This window comes from Equus quagga, chromosome 1 (genome assembly GCF_021613505.1).
Source record: "Equus quagga isolate Etosha38 chromosome 1, UCLA_HA_Equagga_1.0, whole genome shotgun sequence".
Taxonomy (NCBI): domain Eukaryota; kingdom Metazoa; phylum Chordata; class Mammalia; order Perissodactyla; family Equidae; genus Equus; species Equus quagga.
Genome location: NC_060267.1, coordinates 96077220 through 96098958, shown reverse-complemented (window position 1 = coordinate 96098958; position 21739 = coordinate 96077220). Strand labels below are relative to the sequence as shown.

At 56.4% G+C, this 21739-nt stretch overlaps 2 protein-coding genes across 2 annotated transcripts; both read left to right on the top strand.

The window, feature by feature from the left end:
* The first annotated feature begins 1486 nt into the window (after window positions 1–1486).
* LCN8 (lipocalin 8) lies at window positions 1487–4708 on the top strand. The gene is made up of 8 exons (XM_046681636.1): window positions 1487–1564; window positions 2610–2740; window positions 3183–3253; window positions 3537–3641; window positions 3732–3821; window positions 3916–3957; window positions 4399–4497; window positions 4632–4708. The coding sequence occupies exons 1-8, from the start codon at window positions 1487–1489 to the stop codon at window positions 4706–4708; spliced, it is 693 nt and encodes a 230-aa protein (XP_046537592.1).
* A 10049-nt stretch (window positions 4709–14757) lies between these two features.
* Window positions 14758–20068, top strand: LCN6 (lipocalin 6). The gene is made up of 6 exons (XM_046681504.1): window positions 14758–14847; window positions 15079–15218; window positions 18696–18766; window positions 18964–19074; window positions 19554–19655; window positions 19899–20068. The coding sequence occupies exons 1-6, from the start codon at window positions 14758–14760 to the stop codon at window positions 20066–20068; spliced, it is 684 nt and encodes a 227-aa protein (XP_046537460.1).
* Window positions 20069–21739: the final 1671 nt, after the last annotated feature.

Here is a 21739-nt window from a genome sequence, read left to right as displayed (position 1 = left end):
TCCTCAGCCTTCTCGGGGTCCCCTGCTGCACCTGCTCTTTGGAAGGTGCCCCCTGGTCCCAAGAGTGCCAGCCAGCTCAAGGCCACCCTGTCCCACCTTGGCCCCCACACCTGCCTGACTCCCCCTGCCCATCTGCCTGACCCCAACCTTCCAGCATTTGTCAGAGGGCAGTGCCCCATCCAGGATCCAGGGTGGCCGGTGCTGCTGGTGAGCAGGACTCCCCTTTAGCTGACCTTGTCCGGAGCCAGGCCAGGGTGGGCTTTCTCAGCCTGAAGGCAGGAAGTCTGCCCCCTGCCCGCCAAGGACCAGGGATGCTGATCTGGGCAGGAGTTGCTCTGGGCACCCTGAAACCCCTCTTGGCCACGTGATGCTCATCCTTCTGCTTCGTCATCATTACAGATAGGGAAACTGAGGCAGGGCAGCTCGCTCTGGGTCACAGGGCTGGAGGGGTCCAGGACTGGTGCCCAGGAAGCCTGACTCCGTCTTTACCTCGGCATGCTCCTTGTGTATCCCTGGTCTGGGGTAAAATGCGTTGTTGGTGGTGGGGGTCCGGGCAGGATGGGGAAGCGGTGGACCTGGGTTTAAACCCTGGCTGTGAGCTCCCAACTGCAGAGCTGAGTGGGACAGGGCCTCACTGAGGCCGGCCTTCTGGGCTGTGGGTCCCACCCGCTGGGCACCATGGGGCCTGAATGCATCAAGTGTAGGATGCTCCGCACGAGGCCTGGCCAGGGTGGGGCTGGTTGTTACCATGGTGGGAGGGGACACAGGCCACAGGAGAAGATAGGACAGCTGAGGCTCCCTGACGCCTGCTCGACACCCATCTCCGTCTCCCAGGCGGCCCCTCTCACCAGGCCTCAGTGCCTTTGCCCACTGGTCCCTCTGCAGGGAACATCCTCTCCCATCCAAGCTTCGCCTCCTCCGTGGAGACCTCCCCAGGGAGAGGAAGCCCCTCATCCATCTCCCCCACCCGGAGGTAGGACGCCCACCTGGCTCTGTGCAGCCCAGCCGGCTATCCTGGGCCCTCAGAGCGTTTGCTTACAAAATGGATCAGAAAGAGCCTGAAAACCGCTGTGTGCCCATGAGGAGGTGTCCACGGGGTGTATGCAGGACGCTCTGAGCCAGTGGGGGCCTGGGCTTGGCATACCCACCCCGTCAGACCCTACGGGAGTGGCGATGTGGTCCTGTGCTGCCCTGGTGGCCATGGGGGCCTCCTCCTGCTCTCAGGCCCCCAGATGGGCCCCGCTGCAGTGTCCACCTTTATCCCCAGGCCAGGAAGTTGGCGGCACCAGCTGCTCGAGTCCAGGCCAACCCCACTCCTGTGGCTGTGGGTCTCTCGGGGCCTGGACGGCCCTTCTGCACAACCGAGCTCCTCTGAGTGGTCGGGCGGCCAAGTTTGTGTGACGACATTCTCAGGTGATTGCACAACACCTGGCTCTCCTTCCCGATATAAGCCCGGGAGCCGCGGAGCAGAGAGCTCAGACCCACAATGGAGGCCGGGCTGCTGAGCGCTGTGCTGGGCGTCGTCATGGTGCAGACGGCCGGCCAGATCCTGGACCTGCAGAAGGTGGCTCTTCCTCCTTGGCTTGGGGAGGCTGGGCAGGGAGGGGCCTGAGTGTCCAGCTGCTCCAGTCCCCCAGCCCTCCAACCCCCGCCGATGCCGGAGCAGCCACCTCGGGGGCCCCAGGACCCCCCAGGTCGGCCCCCACAGGGCTCGGCCTCGCCTGGTCTCTCCTCTCCTGGAGAGTGAGTGTGAGGGCGAGCACCCAGGGATGCGCAGGAGCAGAGCCCTCCCCGAGGGTCCCCTGTGGGCAGGCCCGTGTCCTCATCTAGGCCTGCTTGTCCTCCGGGGTCTCCCAGGGTCCGTGGCCTGGTGTGGCCGCCTCCTGTGGCCGGGTGGGCGGGTCCCTCCGCACACTGTGGGCACCAGAGAGCCCTTCTCGGTGGAGAGTCAGGCTGGGCCTTCGGTTCCCATCCAGATGCTGCTTTGTCTGAGTTGCGTCTTCGCAGGGTCTCTGTTGGCTGCTGGGCCAAGAGCACATCAGTGGACTCAGAGATGACAGACACTGGGGACATGGATTCTTTTCTCTTGCAAAAATGATGGGTCTCCAAAAGTTTCAGATGGAAGTCCTGGGCTGTGGGTGGATTTCTGAAGGCAGGAGCCCGCTGCCCTGGCGTGGTCCAGCAGGGCTGCGCCGCTGCCAGGGGGGACAGGGCTGCTGGCCGCTGATGCCCCCACCTTCCACATTCGCCTGGTGCTCTCCAGCCCCGCTCTCTTGGATTCCAACCACCACTGCTCCCTGGAGTCTTGTCCCCAAGGACAGGGAGCAGCAGATACCAGTCCTCCGAGAGACCGGCTGTGCTGTGGCTGCAGACACCCCTGGATGGGCTGGGGCTCATCCTGTCAGGCATCACTGTTCGATGCCCTGAAGGGATCCCTCAGAAGGACAGTGCTTTGCTGCTTTGCTATCAAACCATGCCGCCGTCCGCTGACCTTTCAGAACATGCCAGCTCCCTGCCCTGGGGGTCCTGGGGGTCTACCTCCTGGAGCCCAGGGACAGGGTCTCCATCTGGCTGCCCGAAACGGGCTTGGCTCTGGCTCCTCTCTCTAGATTGCAGGATTCTGGCGGGAAGTCGGTGTGGCTTCCGACCAGAACCTGGCACTGAAGACCCCGAAGAAGCTGGAGGCCTTGTTCCTGAACTTGAACGGGGAAGAGCTGACCGTGAAGGCTGCGTATAACAAGTAAGGGCCCTGGGGAGTCCCGAGACCTCGCATGGGAACAGGCACGTGTGGCGAGGTGCTGGGGGCACCTGTATCGACCGCAGCTGTGGGATCTGGACGGTGCTGTCACTGTGGTGACCCAGCCCTCCCAGGACCTTGACCCCCAGGCCCTAGAGCTGCCGGATGCAGGTCTTCTCCCAAATATAAGCATAGTTTTGACGAAGCTCATCAATTTATAAGTAAGGAAAATGGGCTTAGGGGCAGGTGGCTCTCTGGAGGTCACAGGGCCCATGGGGGGAGAGACTGGCACAGCCCCCGCCCTGCACCCCTGCCCTTGTGGCCTGCCTCGGGCTCTCCTGGGGATGGACACACTGCTGGAGCCCTTCCTGAAGACACACTTCCCACCCCTCACCCGTGGGACTGTGCCTGGCATTCTCCTAATGACTGCTTTGCTGCCTTTCAGCTCAGGAAATTGTGAGACAGAAAAAATAGTGGGCTTAGAAATCGATGTTTCAGGGAAATTCATTTTTCCTGGTAAGAACCGTTGCCCCGTTGCTGCAGTTACGCCCCCACCCTGCACATCTGGCCCTGCTCTTCCCTGCGCTCCCCTGCATGCCCCAGACTCCCCCATCTTCTCACCAACAGGCTAGGGCAGCCTTCAAGGGCCGCTCTGCCCCCCGCCTCGGCATTAGTGGAAGGGCCAGGCCCTGGGCAGGGAGAGGATGGAGGCAGACCCTGCAGACCCCACCTCCGAGGTCCACCAACCCTGCGGGGTGCCGGTCTGCACATGGTCGTTGCCCACCTGCTCGATGCCCAGGCCACAGGGAGATCCACGTGGTAGACACGGACTACGAGCAGTACGCGATCCTGAGGGTGTCCCTCGTCTGGCGGGACAAGGACTTCCATGTGCTCAAGTACTTCAGTAAGCTCGTCCTGGGTGGTGGGACTGTGTCTTGCCGTGGCCCTCGGGGGACCACCCGGCCCAGCCCCTGACCACCCCCCGACCCCCCAGCTCGGAGCCTCGAGGATGAGTATGAACCAGGCTTCTGGAGGTTCCGGGAGATGACAGCGGACATAGGGCTTTACCTGGTGGCCCGGCATGGTGAGCTGCAGGCCTTCGGGGTGGGTGCTGGGCGGGGTGGCGGGTGGGCTCCAGGCGCCCGCCTGCGGCAACTCACGCTGCCCCTGTCCCTCAGGGAGGTGTGCCAAACTCCTGAAGGAGGTGAGCCTTCGCCCCGGTCTGCACTGAGCCCCCCGGCTGAGCCCCTGGTCTGACGGAGCCCAGCTCACTTTGGACCCTGGGCCTCCAGGCTGGTGACACCAGGCTGTGGGGTGGGGACCCTGGAGGCTGGGCCCTGGTCCCACCTTTCCATCCAGGAGGGCGTGTGGGGCTGGCTCATGTCCCCCTCAGGTAGGGCACAGGCCCTGTGGGCACTGTCTCGGGTTCCCCACGTCCCATCCTGTTAACCTGTCACCTGTATGACCCACTGTGTCACAACACAGTCCCGAGAGGTTGGGACTCTTACCCTGCTTTGCAAGTAGAGAGACTGAGGCCCAGGCAGCCATGTGCTTTGCTCAAAGTCACACAGCTAGGACCCCACTCCCCACTGTGGCCTAACGCTGCCCTGCAGGCGCTTCGGAGGTGGCCGGCGCCCTGAGCCCTGCCTTCCTTGTTGCAGGAGCTGATCTAGAGGAGCCCCTGCCCCAGGCCCAGATGCTGGAGCCCCCGTACCCACCTGTCCCATCCGCCCTGCCCGGGGCCACCTGCACCCGCTCCAGTAAACCCACTGCTGGACCTGCTGCCCGAGCGTCTTTCCTGGGAGGCCAGGGGTGACAGGTGGGGGTGGTGGGGTCAACAAAGTGAGACGAGGAACGTCAGCGCTGAATCCACGTCCCGGATACTGCCCCACAGACCCCTCCCCGGTCCACAGCCGGAGGGGTCCCTCCATCATCCGGGGCATCCCTGTGCTCTCTCGGGCGGCCCAATAAACCCCACTGCCAAACTCACAGCCTTGCGTGTCTTTCCCGGCAGGCGGGGCCGAGAAGTGACAGGTGGGGGTGGGAGGGCTGTTTTCTGTGACTGCCCTAAAAATGACAGCAAAACCGACTCTGTTGGTCTGCGTTTACTGTGACCATCGCTGGCAAATGTGGACCGTGTCAGATCCCACTCCTGGCTGGACCTCTGCCCGAGGAGGGCTGAGTCGGGAGGTCACTGCAGGCCAGGCTGACACCCTCTCTGTTCCCTGATCCCTTCCCTGTGGGGTCTGGGGACCATGTGGCTCAGACGCAGGACAACAGCCCCCTGTCATCTCCCTCCCTCCTGCCCTGAGTGTCTCACCCAGCCCTGCCCTGCTCAGAGCCCGCAGGCCAGGCTGCCCCCGGTGGCGGGCCCCAGGGTCATCCTCACAGCTACAGTCTCTGTCCTGCTCCCCAAGAGCCAGTGGCCAGGCCAGGTCCCCTTGAGCAAAGCTCCTGGTTTCGATCTCTCAGAGAGGTGACCACACCCCACTCCTGCCTACATTCTCCTATGACTCCCTATGGCCCCAAACTGAGATCCCATGGGCATTGTGTCCAAGGCCCTCGGGTCGTGGCTGCCCTTCCGGCCCCGTGCTGGCTCCCTCCTCCCGCCCTGCACAGTCAGCCCAGCCTTACTCAGTGTCTGGGTCCTCGTCATGCACTCTCTCACCACACGACCTGCACTAGACTGTCTGATCGCCCCATTTTCTTTTCTCAGCTGGGGTTGGGACTGCGGGCGGGAAGGCTGGTCTGGGTCAGGGCAGAGGGCGTGGGGCGGGTTTCAGCCTCGAGGTTCTGAGCACAGTGCCCCCCCCACCGCCCCCATCTGCAGGGCAGGACGGCCTGAGGTCTACGGAGAGCGGCTGCCTTGTGGTTGAGGTCAAACAATGCTGGGGGGCTGTGGGGGACAGCCCAGCCAGAGTGGAGAGACCCCGTTGACCCTTGGGCATCCAGCAGCCGCCAGAAAGGCCTGCTGGGAGTGAGGACTGCCCCTGAGGGTGGGGTCTGCCTGCGGCTGGCTTTAACAAACCTTGAAAAGTCCCGAAAGACCCACAGGAGAGACGTTCGGAAGCTGAATTCTGACAAATTAGAGGGGCTTGGGAGACAAGTGGGATTTTCCGCAGATTTGTGTGGCCAAAGCTTGCAGCTCGTGCAGAGTGAGCTGCCCGCAACTTGGCTTCCTGACGGAAAGCTGTCTCGGTATGCACAGCTGCGCGGCAGAGCTGCACGGTGCTGAAGCCACAGGCTTTACTTTCTCCTGCTTTGGAGGTCGGAAGTCCGAGATCAGGGTGCTGACAGAGCTGGTTCCGTGAGGACCCTCTTCTTGGCTTGCAGACAGGCGGCTTCCTGCTGTGCGCTCACGTGGCTTCTTCTCTGTGCACATGGGGATCTCTGTGTCTCTCCCTCTTCTGATAAAGGCACCAGTCCTACTGGGTTAGGGTCCCACCCTTGTGACCTCACTTAACCTTGTTACCTCCTCGAAGGCCGTACCTCCAAATACACATGGGGGGTTGGGGCTTCAACAAGGGAATTCAGGGGGACACAATTCAACAAAAGTCAACAGCATTCGGAGGTGACATCAGGATGTGGGGCTTCTACAGTGTCAGAAACACACTGGTTACTATACCTGCAAAGAGACAGAAAAATATGACCTGTGGTTTAAAAAAAGGAGTTAATAAAAGTGATCCTGAAGATGCAGAGTCGGACTCAGGGGACAAAGCTCTGAAGGAGCCGTGATACATATGCTAACAGGACAAAGGGAAACGGGTGCTAAGTTTTCATCAAACACGGCAGAATTGAATAATTAGCTAATGAACAAAGAATGAGGGAACAGGTAGGAACATCAGATAGGGAAATTCAGCAGAGAAATGGAAACTAGAAAAGAAAACCAAATGGAAATTCCAGAACTGAAAAGTACCGGCAGTGAAACAGCAGCTCCACTGGGCGGACATGATAGCAGATTAGAGCTGGACCAACCAACAGAAATGATCTGGTCCAGGAACAGAGCAGAGAATGACGTCAGTGCCTCAGAGGCCCACAGGGCTGGGTCGGTGTGCAAACTCATCCTGGAAAGAGGGGAGACCGAGAACCATGCAGAAAAAATAGTTGAAGAAATGGTGGCCCAAACGTCACCAAACATCATCGTAGAGACTCTAGAAGTTCAGGGAAACCCAAGCAAGATAAAGAGAAAAATCCCCAAACCACTCCTGGGGACATCAGGTCCATGTACCGCAAACCGAGGGTTTGGAGAAAATTTTCACAGAGTCATAGAGAAAAGACTCGTGTCAATGGGGACATTTCGGTGGTGACTTCTCATGACGAGTGATGGAGGTGCATCTCTAAAAAACCCTCAGAGTTCTAGGAGTGAAGATGTTTATAGGTAAACCAGAGTGGAGAGAGTTGGTCCCTTGCACGTGCAGGACAGTAAATAAACGCTAACATGTTCTTCAGGCCGAGGGAAGTTACAGCTGATGCCACTCAGGTGTGCAGGAAACAGAGAACGTGCGGGGAACGGGGAGCGCTCAGGACGCTGGCTGGTGAGCATCCTCCTAGGAGGTTTCCCGTTCCCTCCATTTACTTATTCATCTGTCTCAGTGTGGACTCGGGAATTCCTATTTCCTCCCATGAGTTAGAATCTGTTACGGCTGCTTATCTCAATGCTCAAATCCACCGCATTTGTCCGGTGGAAGCTCCTTCAAGATGGCTGCTGAGTCTTTTTGACACATTTGTCTGATTCCTTGGACATGTTTTTACTTTCTGGCACAAGAAACATTCCAAGTTCCTCTCATGTTTTCTGTGACTCAGCCTTAAAATAATTTCTCCAAGAAACCCCAGTTCCTTTTTGCAGAGAACGGGGTTGAGAACCAAGATCCGAGCGCCAGGAGCGCTGTCAGCTTTGCGCTCACAGGGTGTAATTGCAGTTTAACTGTCTCCGCAACAGAGCTGCCCCTCCCACGCTCCCAGTTTAAAGCTCCCTTTCCACACGGAGGACCCATTATCCTCGCGTGTTCACTCGTCTGATCCTTCCTGGAGCGAGGGCAAAGTCGTTTCAGCGCTGCACACCCAAACCACGTGGAAAACAAGCCCGCTAACCAGAACCCAGGATGTTCACCGTTCCTTTTGTCTTTAACCTGAGAATATATAGAAAAATCATCCGTCCAAAATTGCTTGGGGTCAATTTCTCCCCTTTTAGGTCATTTGTTTATAACACAGTTGTTTTCCATTTCAAGGACTTATTTTTGGGTGTGATACATTACCTTGATCCCAAAGTCAAAACCACACCCCACAGGGATCCTCCGAGGAGTCCAACTTCCTCCCACCTCTTCCCCCTTCATGGCTCACTGTGTGCAGGTGGCCAAGCCAGGTCGACTCCGGTTCCTCCCTCCTGTGTTCCTTCCTGCAGAAGAAGCAGGCACCCACGTGTTTTCTGTCTCCCTTGCTGTCTTACCTGAAAGCTCGCATCCGTCACAGGCACTTTGGCACTTCGCTTTTTTTCTCTTTACAATGCAGCCTGCCTATCATCCACATCACTTCTTGGAGGTCCTCCTCGTCATTTTTTACAGCTGCACACGACCCTGTTGTGGGCACTCCATCTTCCACTCCAATAATCTTCCGGGTGTGAGCATTTAGGTGGTTTCCAATAGTCTCCCGTTATGAACGATGCTTCCGTGGATAACCATGCCAGTGCGATTTTGCGTTATTGCAGGTACTTCTTTAGGATAAATTCCTAGAAGTGGGATTTCTAGATCAAAAGATAAATGGACATGTCATTTTGTTAGAAATTGCCACATTTCCCTCAGTAAGGATCATACCAGTTTGCAGTGTGACCAGCAATGCATGAGCGTGCTCATCTCCCCACGGCCTGGCCACAGAGCATGTGCTGTGGCCAAGATCTCTCATTTTTGGCAGTATGATAGGTGATAAGTGGCATCCCAGTGTTGTTTTAATTTGCATTTCTCTAATTGTGAGTGAAATGAACATTGTATTAGTTCACGAGGGCTCCCATTACAAAGTACCACAGACTTAAACAACAGAAGTGTCTTCTCTCACCTCCTGGAGGCTGGAAGCCTGAGATCCAGGTGTCACAGGGCTGTTTCCCCCTGAGGCCTCTCCCCTGGGCTTGTAGACGCCGTCTTCTTTCTGTGTCCTCACATCTTTCCTCTGTGTGTGTCTGTGTCCTCATCTCCTCTTCTCGTAAGGTCACCAGTCCCATTGGATCAGAGTGCACCCTAACGACCTCATTTTAACTTAATCACCTTTATAAAGACCCTGTCTCCAAATAGGGTCACATTCCGAGGTCCTGGGGGTCAGGACTTTAGCATATAAATTTTGGGCGGACACAATTCAGTCCCTCACGAACATCTTTTCATATGACTAGGGGTCATTTTTACATGATCTTTTGTGAACTGTCTGGTCACAACATTTGTCCATTTTCCTGATGGGCTTTGGCTCTTTCTTTTTTAGTTTTTAAGAGTTCCTTATAGAGCATGGATATTAGCCCTTCTATGTGATATATGTTGGAAATAATTTCTCCAAATTTGTCATTTGTCTTTTGACTTTACTTTTGTTTTCCTCCCCCCATGAAAAAGTTTTAAAATATTGTCAAATTATTTATAAATCCTTTCTTTTGTTGCATGTGGATTTCGATCCACAGTTAGTGTGGCCTATCGATTTGTAACGGCCCGATTTGGCTGGGCTGAACGACATTTCCCAGAACTCCCTTCCAAGCGGGTTTCCTTTGGGGTGGCCCCAGAGGGACTCTCCTGGGAGATCTGGAAGCACAGGGAGCACCCGCCACTTTGTAGCTCGCACACTCGGTCCTGAGCTCAGAGCAGCGGCTCCACTTTCCCCTGGGCCCTCCTTCCGCCTTCCTGACTCCTGGACCAGGTGTGTGTGTCTGGCTCTAGGGCCAGGCCTCTGGAGGGGACACAGTTGGAGGCTGTGAGAACTAACACGGATTTCAGACCTTCCTCATGGGCTCCAGCACAGAGGGGAAAGGCTACAGCCTTATGGGGGCTGCATCGGGAGCTCCCACAATTGCATAAGGTCAAACCTGTCTCGAATCCCTTATCTGAAAATATCCAGGCCTCCTCGAGGTTCTGCCTCCAGGACTGAACTCTGACGCAGCTGGAAAGCCTTTCGCCCCTGCGTCTCAGGGAAAGTCACCCATGCCTTGTTACTTGCGTGGCTCCATTTTCATATTTAGCATTTAGATCTCTGACCCATTTGATGTTTACTCTTGTGTATGGGGCGAAAATGCTTCATTTTAATCTTTTTTCCAAATGGCTATCCAGTTGCCCGGCACCATTTATTTAAAAAAAATCTACTTTTCCCCGGGACTTAAGATGCCTCCTCTGCAGTGGACCCAGTTCATTCTGGCTCATGGGAGCTTATTGTACGTATTTCTTCCCAACTCTGTGTTCTGTGACATCGCAGAGGTGTCGCGCGATAGGCTGTGATGGGACGATTTACACCACAGAAGTTGGCAAACGCTGCCAGCTAGGGCCCTGCCCCCTCTAAGCACTGGCCGTTGTATGTTTAGCCGCAAACCACCGCCCTTTGTCGTTTCTTAAATTCCCACGTGCAGTTGGGTCTGTTCTGGACCGTCGTTCTCCTCCGCCACCCCGTCTGGTCATGTGCAGGCCATTCTGTTGTAATTGTTACAGCTTTAAAGTATGTTTTCATGCGTCATAAGTCTAGCCCCTCCTCAGACTTCTATTTATTTTCTACTTAATTATTTATATTAAAATTTTTTTTATTGTGGTAAAACAGACATCAGATTGACCATTTTATCCATTTTTAAGTGTCCAGCTCAGTGGCATTAGGTATGATCACACTGTCGTGCCACCGTCACCTCCATCCGTCTCCGGGACTCTTTCCTCGTCCCAAACTGAAACTCCGTCCCCATTAAACACTCACACACCACCCCCCGAATCCTTCACGGCTCTTCGTTTTCAACTTTTTTCTAGATATTCTTGCATGTTTAATTTTTCCTATGAAAAATTTGTTGATATTCTTGTTTCGATTGTGTTTTGCGTTGTTAGTGCCATTGAGTTGATTCCAGCTCCCAGCGACCACGTGGACAGCAGAGCGGCTCCCCGCCGGTCTGTTTGCACTGTGCTCTCCCCTTCCGGCCCACATCACACAACGCTCCACAGCTCTTCACAGGGTGGTTTCACCGACAATTTTTTCGGAAGTGGGTGGCCAGGTTTTTCTTCCTGGTCTGTCTGGTCTGGAAGCTCCACTGAAACCTGGCCACCATGGGCGACCCTACTCGTATTTGAAATACTGGTGTATTGTGTTAAATTCATAATATTACCTTAGGGAACAGACCTCTGAGGATGTTGGGTCACCCTAGCTAAGAACACGGCACACCTTTCTGTCTGTTCAAGCCCACTTTCGTGTCTTTCAAGAACATTTAAAACTTTTCCTGAAATAGGTTTTGCACATTGCATACGGGTTAATATTTAAATGAGATTTTCTTTAGTATTCTATTTTCTGATTATTGGTTGTGCACACAGAGGCTATTGGTTCCTGTACGTTAATTTTATATACTGCTATCTTAATAAATTCTTCTGTTATTTGAGTTATTTTACCACTGAATCTCTGTGTACACTTTGTATCATCAGATGTGGAGATTGCTTCACTTCAGCTTTTTTCATGCCTCTGATTGGTTTTTCTTGTGTAATTTCACTGGCTCCTGCCTGCAGTGCAGTGATGAACAGTAGAGGAGACGGTGCACATCCTTACATTGTTCCCAATTTTGGTAAACATTCTTCTAGTGTTTCCTTGTTAAATAAGAGGATGGTTTTAGGATTAAGGTGTATACATATTTTATCATATTAAAGAAGCATCTACAATTTCTCTTTTCTAGACTGGGGAGTGGGAGTCAAAAGAATACAGGGGGAAAGTGTAAGAGCCTTCAAGACCAAAGAACCAAACTTCACACACACACACACAAACACACGTACACACACACACACAGCTACCCCAAAATGCCATCCTTAAAGAAGCTTTTCTGCACTCACATTCGTGGATGCATATGGATTAGGAGTCTCACAAGCCACTCGAACTGCCAATGAATGCACTAAGCCAGCCTTTATACTTAACAAAAGAAGAATAAAAACATTTGATCTAACGGAAATCCCCCATGAGAGGTGAGAAAAACAAGAAAACTGTAACACAACCCTCCAAACTGAATGAAATATACGAAAACAAGCTGTGTAGGATATTACAAGAACATCTTTTTTTTTTTTTAAAGACTGTCACCTGAGCTAACAACTGTTGCCAATCTTCTTCTTCTTTTGTTTTTTTCTGCTTTTTCTCCCAAATCCCCCCAGTACATAGTTGCATATTTTAGTTGTGGGTCCTTCTAGTTGTGGCATGTGGGACGCCGCCTCAGCGTGGCCTGATGAGTGGTGCCATGTCTGCGCCCAGGATCTGAACCAGCGAAACCCTGTGCCACCAAAGCAGAGCGTGCAAACTTAACCACATGGCCCACTCTTCTCTCCCAGACGCGAGGTCTCCCTGAAGCACCTGCCTGAGCCCCTCACTCTCCTCTGGTCCCGTCCCGCCGGCAGCTCTCCATTCTTTCAGGACCGTTTTTCGGAGTTCTGCGGTCAGAGCCAACTTTCTTCTCCTCTGGCTTATTTTAGCTCGGTCTTCGGTCTTCTCGTCCCATCTTCCGCCTTCTCTCCAGGTGTTGCATGCCTCCCTACTTCTCCAGGAAGTCTTGAGACAGAAGCTCCAGAGAGATCTCGGGGGGACGTTTGTGTTTATTTTTTGCTTACAGATAATGTGAGGTTTCTACTATTTTCCAGGATTTCTGTGGTTGTGTTCTTCCTCTCTTAGAGCTGCCTGGTTTTGGAGGAAAGTGCAGAGGGTCAGTTTTAATCTCCACCATTATCTTGGGTGACACAGACGGCCCTTACACCACTTTTTTATAATTTCCAGCTACATTATGAAAATTATGAAAATGCAATACAGTTTCAAATGTGCCTCTCAGCTTGTTAAGCTGAGCAATCATAGCTGTTTTTATAGTCTGTGCTATGCTCTGAGTGTTTGTGTCCCCCACCCCCAAATTCATGTTGACTGCCTAGTCCCTGTGTGCTGGAATTGGGAAGTGCGCATTTGGAGAGGTGATGAGGTCACGAGGGTGGGGCCCTTATGAATGGGATTAGTGCCCTTATAAAAGAGACCATACATAGCTCCCTCACCCCTTCCACCATGTGAGGACGACTCTAGAAGTCTGCAACCCAGAAGAGAGCCCTCACTCAACATGCTGGCACCCTGACCTCAAATTACAGCCTCTGGAACTATGAGAAATAAATGTCTGCTGTTCAGAAACCACCCAGTCTGTGTTTTTCTTTTTATTGTACCAACCCAGACAGACTCAGACCGTCTGCCTGATTTTTCCAACACAGGAAGCATTCATGGGTCTGCTTCTATTGTCTGTTTTTTGTGCTGCTTCTCACTCATGTTGTCTTAGTCTCCTCAAGAGTTTTGTCAGGAGACTACTTAAAAAAACAATGAACAGCGGGTCCGGCCCCGTGGCCGAGCAGTTCAAGTTCTGCGTGCTGCACTCTGGTGGCCCCGGCGTTCTCTGGTTTGGATCCAGGGAGCAGACCTGCTCCACTCATCAGCCGTGCTGTGGAGGCATCCCACATGCAAAAGAGACGAAGGTCGGCACAGATGTTAGCTCAGGGCCAAACTGCCTCACCAGAAGACAAATAATAATAATGAACAGGATTAATTTGAAGATCAAGATGATGCTATTGTCTTCCTATTTTCATTTTCTTCCGTCAGGCATCTGGGAGGCTGGCAGTCGGGGACCATGCTGATCCAAGTTCAAGGCCTGGGACGTTCTGGGCCCCAAGGAGGCGGAGCGCTTAGCTGCAAGTCTGTGCACCTTCACCTAGAGGATCAACTCCCAAGCAGGGGCCAGAGTGGCGGCTTGTCAGAGGTCTCTCCTTGGAAACCCCTGGCAGGACAAATCTTTCCTCCACCTTCCAAATCTTGCCTGTTCTTGTCTCAACATAACCCCGAGAAGCCAACCAGCAAAGCGGTCTGGGAAGCGTAGTTTGCAGATTCCACTCCCCCCACCCCCAGTGAAGGACCCTCTAGCCACTTCCCCTTGGGATGTGGGGGCTCAGACAGATCCTGTTCAGCCCTCCGCCTTCTGCTCCCAGGCAGGGGCTCCGATGACCCAGGGGCAGGAAGCCCAGGCCCACACAGAGAGCTCCCACAGAGCCTTCAGGGATGTGAAGGCCCCATGGGGCCCAGCCAGGGCCATGGAGAGCAGAGGCGGGAGGTGGCAGGGCCGAGCTGGCCAGAGGGTGGGCAGGTCTGGATGGGCGGAGAGGAGGGGTGGAAGGAACAGGACATCCTGGGCTGAGGTGCTGGCTGTGCATGGGGACAGGAGGCCAAGGACAGCAGAGCAGAAGGGTGAGTGGGCTAGGAGCTTTTAAAAAAAAATTAGGGGGGACTTTCTGTATTTTTAGTGATTGAAACAAAAGATATCCAAAACCACAGCTTCAGGAAGAACTACTTGTTCTTGCATCTCTCCTTCGACTTGACCTTGGCCTGCTGCCGGCCTGGGTTTAAGAGCAAGGTCTCTGGCCTTCCCAGACTGAGTGAGGGACAGTGTTGGACCCCCAGCAAGGGGAGGAGAGGAGGCAATGCACCAGAATTAGGGTGCTCATTCTGGAACCTTTCAAGTGAAAGGAAGTGTAGAGAAGCAGGGCTCAGCACAGCAGTGTTGACTTAGAAGGGGCTCGGCGCACACTCCCAAGGGGCCCACGCCCTGCTCTCCCGGTGCCTGGGCAGGGCATAGAGGCCACCGCTGAGCAATAATGCCCCCTTTCCCTTGGGTAATTCCGCCACCCTGCAAGAAGAGCCAGAATGGTGTCCTGGTGGTTAGTGGCCGCCCACAGTGAGGCAGTCAGAGCCATATAAACGGGTTTCCAGGGGCTGGAGGGACCTCACGCCCCCAGGCCCTGAGGTGTGGACTGACCTCTGGGAGGATGAGAGGTGTGCACCTGGCCGCTCTCCTGGCTCTGCTCTCAGTGCCCCAGGCCCAGGCACTGTGGCTGGGGAGGCTCAACCCTAACCAGGTGACAGTCCTCCTGGGGGTGCCAGCACCTGCCTTGGGGCTCATCGGTCCTAGGCCAGGCCCCACCCGTGGGGCCACACAGCCTCTGGGCTCCCCACAGGACCAGCCCAGACTGATGTGGGCTTCAGGGTTATGCGCTGACCTGTGCAAGGGGACCCTGGGCTCCCAAGTAACGGGGTGCCTCCAAGGGCTGGAGAGACTGCTCCCCTCTCACCTGCCATCTTCCATCCAGCTCCTGGGGTCCTGGTACGTGCTTGCCAAGGCCTCCGGGGAAAAGGACTTTGCGGTGGAGAAGGCCACGAAGAACATTGAGGGGGTCGTGGTGACCCTCACTCCAGAAAACAACCTGAAAATGCTGTCCTCCCGGCACAGGTGAGCCTGGCCTGCCGTCGCAGATTCCTCGGCCTGAGTCCAGCTGGCCCAGGCTCAGAGCCCGCTTAAGCCCCACACGTGTGCTCCCAGGCACCACACCCCCGGCCTACCCTGCCCACCTTGCTGGCTCTGCTCTGAGCCCCACCCTCTGTCTGCGTCCCTGGACGCTGGGCCTGGCGGGCCTCTGGGGAGGACTCACACCGTTGCCTCTGGGGCCCGCACAGCCTCTGACCACCCTGCCTGCTGCTTCCAGGCCTTTGGTCAGCTCGGGGGGCTCCGGTCAGAGCGGGAGAGGCCTCTTCTGTGTGCGAGCCCTAAGAGCCGCTGGTTCTTTCAGAAAATGAATCATCCGGAGGATGTGGTCACTAGGGCAGTTTTGTCAGACTAGACTTGTGGTGTCAGGCGAGCCTCAGTGGGCCCTGACCGCTGGAGCAGACCCTGCACATGGCTGGCGGTGTGTTGGGGGGTGGTTTCTGGGAGGTGTGGGTAGATGGGCGGCCCAAGGGGGCTATGCTGCCGGGAAGCTGTGATCCCTGGGAGCCCCTGGGGGGGCCAGGCTGGGGGCACACCACGCCGGGGGAGGTGTCATCCTCATCACCCACGCTTCCCATGGAGAAGACCAAGCCCGTCTCATGCTGGCGGGTGGCATAGCGGGCCTTTCTGTCCTGGCAGCTGGGCTTCACAGCGCCACCTGGACAGACACAGTCCTGGGGGAGACCCTTCTCCCCTGCTCCCTGGGATGCCCTGCCCTGTGGACTGGAGTCTGCCTTCGGGAGACTGAGGCCCGGTCCACCTGGGCCAGGCCTGGCTGTGGGAAAGCAAGGACAGAGGTCATGTGTTGGCTCTGCTGTGAACATGGGGTCACATGTGCCGTGGGCATTAGGCCCCAAAGCCACGTGGCCGGGCAAGTCCCAAAGAGACTGGTGGAATAAAACCTCCAAAGATGGGAACTTGGCATCTGGAGAGCCCCAGGCCCCGTGGAAAAGACGTGGATGAAATGAGAACCACGGCGGTTGCCAGGACTCTCCAATACCATTTCTGGCGTTGGCTTATCGCTGCGATTGGTCAGCGGCCTCGCTCCCTGCTGGTGTCAACGCACGTCTGTCCGAGGCCCCTGGCCTAATCCTGAGGTGGTGACACAGGTTGTGTGGATCCTACGGGCAGGACACGCTCAGGGCTTGTAGGAGAGAAAGTGGGCCTCTTGCTCTTGTTATTTAATTTCCGTTTCATCTGTTGGCCTTTGAACAGGAAATACATTTGCATGGTCCAAAAATTTAAAGTTCTCGAGGGTCTTTTGTGCGCCCTCCTCCCCTGCCCCGGGCAGCCAGCGCCCTCCCCGAGGGTCACCCACGTTTGGGATTCGTGGCGGCTCTTCAGAGACGCTCAGGCCCACTCAGCACACGCGTGTCATCTAACACACCTGCTGGAGACCGTTCCCTATCAGTCCACAGAATCTCTGCTCTCTTTTAAAATATTTTTTATTTTATTTTATTTTGTTCTTATTAGAATTTTAAAAATTGTAATAAAATAAACGTAAGATTCACCATCTTAGCCACTTTCAAGTGCACAGTTCAGTGGCATTAAGCATGTTCTCCTTGTTGTGCAGCCGTCCCCGCCATCGTCTCCAGGACTTTCTCATCTTCTCAGACTGAAGCTCTGTCCTCGCTGAACACTCACCCCGTCCCCTCCCCTCCCCCAGCCCCAGGGCCCCGCTTCCTGTCTCTGTGGGTCTGTCTCCTCTGGGGCCCTCACACGAGCGGAGTCCTACAGGATTTGTTTTTTTGTGTCTGGCTTGTTTCGCTCAGCATCATGTCTTCCCAGTTCATCCATGTTGCAGCACGCGTCAGGATTTCCTTCTTTTCTAAGGCTGAATAGTATTCCTTTGTGTGGATGGACCACAGCTTGTTTATCCACTCACCTGTTGATGGACACTTGGGTTGCTTCCACCTTTTGGCTACTGTGAAAAATGCTGCAGTGAACATGGGTGTGCAAGTATCTCTTCAAGACCTGTTCTCAGTTCTTTTGGGTCGATCCCCAGGAGCGTGATTGCTGGGTCTTTGGTGACTCTATGTTACAGTTTTTGAGGAACTCTGTTCTTTTTTACAGCTGCGTAATACTCCACCAGGCTGTCTTCCTGTGCTCTGTTGATGGACAGACAGTGGTGGCTAATTCTTTGCAATTGGGGAGTGGGCCTGGTGAATTCACCTCTGAGGGGTCTACCTGAAGGATAAATCCCTCGGAACCAAGGTCTGTCTGTGCTGTTGGTGACATGGCTCCAAGTCACACACAGCCGGTCCCTTAACTGGTGCCTGCACCAGGCGATCACTGACTCTTTCTTCTTTGCCATCTGGTGGGCGACAAATGGCCCCATACTGGTGGTGGTGTGCCTTTCTCTAATCGCAGAGCACAGGACATCTTGGTTTATGTTAACGAGCCTTTTGTGCTCTCTTCCCAGAAAACTGTCTGTATCTTTTGCACATTTTTCTCTCGGGCGTGTTTAGCTGGTTTGTGAGAACCCTTATGTATCAGGGACATTAGCCACTTGTCTGTGACAAAAATTAGTTGCAAACGCATTTCCCAGTCTGTCATTTTTCTTACAACACTTTGGACTATTTGATTGGCGAGGATTTCTTTTATGTTGGTGTGATGTCTGCACCAGCCTCTCTTGTTGGGCGCCTGGGTTTGGTGACATGGTTGGGAAGCCCTCCCTGTCTCGTGGGTGCTGACGGGTTCCGACATCTGCAATGCATTGGGAATTTTGCCCTGGGGAAAATGAAAGGCACAACTTCATTGTTTTCTGGATTTCTACCCAACTGCCCATCACCATTTATCGGATTGTCCATCTTTCCTCCACTGACCCAAGATGCTAACTCTGTCATGCACGAACTCCCAAGTATTTTGCTCTATTTTTGGACCTTGTCCAGTTCCTTTGCTCTGTCCTCTTACTTGCCACAACTCTGCGGTGTCACTATGGCAACTCTGTAACACGCTTTGAGTTGATTGGCTCATTCTTGATGAGTTTTCTTCCTTTTAGAATTTTCCTGGTTGTTTTTCCACGTGAACTTCGGCATCAGCCCATCTTGCTGCACAAAGGCCTCTGCACTGCTGTTGAGTTTGTGCCTTTTATGGACGACGACATAGGGAATGTTGGCCGCTTTTGATGCTGTCTCTGTGTCCGGAATTGCAGGCCACCCTTCTGTGTGTCGGTGGCTCCTTTTGTGTCCTGGGCAGGGCCTCAAAGTTTTCTTCACGAGGATCTGGTGTTGCGGGTCTCCCAGGAGGTGGAAGGAAGCAGCTGCCCCTCCCAGGGCCCCTGTGCCAACCTGTTCCCCAGGGGCTCCCATGGGGCCAGCAGGAGGAAGTCAGACTCCCCCTGTGGTCACGCTGGCCCAATGGCTGGCTCTGGGGGGCAGGGGTCTCGTCTCCCCTCGTCCTGCGTCTGGACCCTGAGCTGACATGGAGCCTTTTCTTTTCCAGGCTGGAGAGATGTGACTTGAACGTGGTGGAGCTGCTGAGACAAGCCTCTGGCTGGGTGTTTGAGAATCCCGGTGAGGATGGCGGCCATGGTCTTGTCCAGGGCAGCGTGGGGACAGGCTCCTTTTCCCTGACCATCACTGGGGTGCCCTGGGCCCTCTTCCTGTCTGTCTCCTGCAGCATCCTCAGGTCCTGCAGGCAGGGCCCATGCTTCTGGCAGGGACAGGGGTGACGCAGTCCTCACCAGCCCCCGTGGGCGCTTCTGTCCCAGCGCTGGGCGTGGTGGAGTTCCGGGTGCTGAGCACCAACTTCAGGGACTACGCCGTCGTCTTCACCCAGCTGGAGTTCGCCGATGAGGCCTTCAGCACCGTGGAGCTCTACAGTGAGTGGGCCTGGAGGCCAGGGCCTGCCGAGGGGGCTCCCCCGCTGCTGCCACGCCATGCTGCGGGCGCTGTGCTCCGAAGGCCTGGGCTAGAGAGGGGCCCAGGGTCAGGGGCTCCTGGCCTCGGAGGGGCTGGCAGCGGTAGTGGGGAGGGGCGATGCGGCTGGCCCGGTGTCCCCTGCAGTGAGATGGCAGCCTCACCCTGCTCCTCATGCCACAGGCCTCATCCCTGCACAGTGGCCAAGTGAGGCCCCCATGCCTCCCTCGTCCTCTCCCGCTCCTGCACTTGCCCTTCTGCAGGGGGCACAGCCCCTCATGGCGGGGAGGGACCAGGCACTCGATGCCGGCTGGGGATGGAGGGGCGGTGCGTGAAGGGCCTTGGGGTCAGAGGAGGGCAGAACCCCTGGATGGCTCGAGTCCTGCGGTAGACCCGGCCCCTCCCGGCCCCAGGCCCGGCTCTCAGAGGACACCCCCCGCAGGTCGGTCGGAGCTGGCCAGCCAGGAGGCTGTGCACCTCTTCGCCAAGTGGAGCAAGGGCCTGGGCTTCCTGTCACAGCAGCAGGCCCAGCTGCAGAGGGACCGTGAGTGCCTGCCCGGGGGCCCCCACCGTCCGAACATTTGTTGACTCCTGCTGGTCTCAGGGACCTCCTGGCCTCAGGGAGTCAGGCAGGACTCAGGGCGGGGGTCTTCAAGGAGGGACCTGTCCCCTGCCCAAAATCAGACCTGCAGGGACGCCCCTTCTCAGATGAGGCTGTGGGCGGGACTGGCAGGCCTGCTGCAGGAGAGCCCCGCCCGGTCCTCACAGCCGTCTCACTTCCCCCCAGTCACCTGTGCGCACAAGGCCTTCCAGGTAAGCTTCCTCCCGATGGCGGCCCCGGGACCCCTGCAGGGCAGCCCTTCCCAGTGGCAGTGCTCCACTGCCGGGAAGGATCGGGGGCGGGGTGCATCTATGGGCGAGTCCGGGTCCCCCAATGCTTTTTTTGGTTTTCAGTGAATGCTGTGGCTCCCCGGGCATGGTGCCTGCCTTGTCCGGGTGGAGGCTGGCCAGGGCCTGCCCTCCTCACCCGGCCGCCGGGTGCTGGGCCTCGGGCTGGCTGTTCCCAGGGGCTCTCGCTGTGGATCCCAATAAAGCCATTCCACAAACCAGCCCGATGCCTCTTGCTCGCGTGCTGGGCGGGGCCCTGTGCAGGGCTGATGGGGGCTGGACGGGGAGCTGCCTTCTCGGGGCTCTGGCAGGCGCAGGGAGAAGAGAAGAGGACGGGTGGGATGGGCTCACCAAGGGCTGAGCTACAGAGCATAGAGCCAGCTCCGGCACGAGAGGGCTGCACCTGCGTCCCTCACCAGAGTCCCCCTGGGTGCGGTTTGGGCTGGGTGCTGGGCTGAGGAAGCTGGGACTGATGCCCACCAGGGCTCTTGGCTTGGGTGTGCTGTGTCCATGGCACAAGAGTTTGGGGCCCTGGCCTGGGGCTCTGGGCCAGGAGCAGGGTCCAGGACCCCAGAGGGCCTGAGCCTATCGCCCTCCTGTGCTCTGTGGGGTCGGGGGGGGCGTGGCTGGTCTGATGTCCTGGCAGAAGCACGGGCTGCGGGGGAAGCTGGGCTGGAAGCAGGGTGAGGGGCTGCCCACTGCTCATGGTGAGCTGTACACAGGGTTGCCTCGTCCTTCAAGGTGGGACAGGTACACCCACGTGTGAACATACACACACATGCACATGCACACACACAACCAGCCCGGGCCCCTCTGTGGCTGCCAGCTCAGGGCATTTAAGAGGTAGCCCCGATGTCGGGGCAGCCCTGTCTGAGCCCCATCTTCACGGTGGTCATGCTTTCCTGGTGCAAATCTCCGCATGCAGTGACTCAGTAACTCCTCCCGGCCGTCTGCCTCTCTCCTGGGGGGCCAGGATGGGAGGCCCAGGGGCGAGACGGCTCCAGGGGAGTGACCTCGGGAACATGATAGCTTCCGTCTTCAGGGGCCTCCTAGGCAGGCGGCACCCACTGGCGGCTGTGCTGCCCTGAGGGCTGAGTGCTCAGGCCGGCCCTCTGTGTCTGGGGAGGGGAGGGCCCAAAGCCCCCTCCCTCCCCATCGGCCCACCCCAGGCTGGCCCGAGACTCCGGGTTGGCCCGATGCCACGGCTGGGCCAGGTGGGCAGGGAGATTTAAACGCAGCATCGGGGCAGCTGAGGGAGGAGGGTGAGGATGGGGCCGGGGCGGCTGCTGCCCGTGCTGGCCCTGGCACTGGTGCTGGCTGTGGGGTCCCAGCCGCAGGAGCAGATCCCCAGGGAGGCCCACAACCTCAACTGGAGTAAGGTAAGCTGCGTGCCCATGGTCCCTGAGCCAGGTGCCCTGGCCACAAGGGCCAGGGATGCGGTGGGGGAGCAGCTGGATCACTTCCTGGAAACCTTCAGAGGGCATCCTGAAACAGTGTGCAGCGCCCGAGGCTGGCGGGAGGTTCAGGCATGGGCTTCTGCTGGCCCAGGGGGGCAGCCCACCTGGGTTCTCCCTGAGGGGCTGACAGTAGGGCCTGCAAAACTCAACTGACAACCACGGACCACACTGAACAGGAGCCCTGAGGAGGGGGCAGGGCAGAGGGCCCCAGACAGGTGCTGGCTGAGGTCGCCTGGAGATACCAGGTGGGCAGAGGGGAGGTGGAACGAGCAGAGCATGTTCT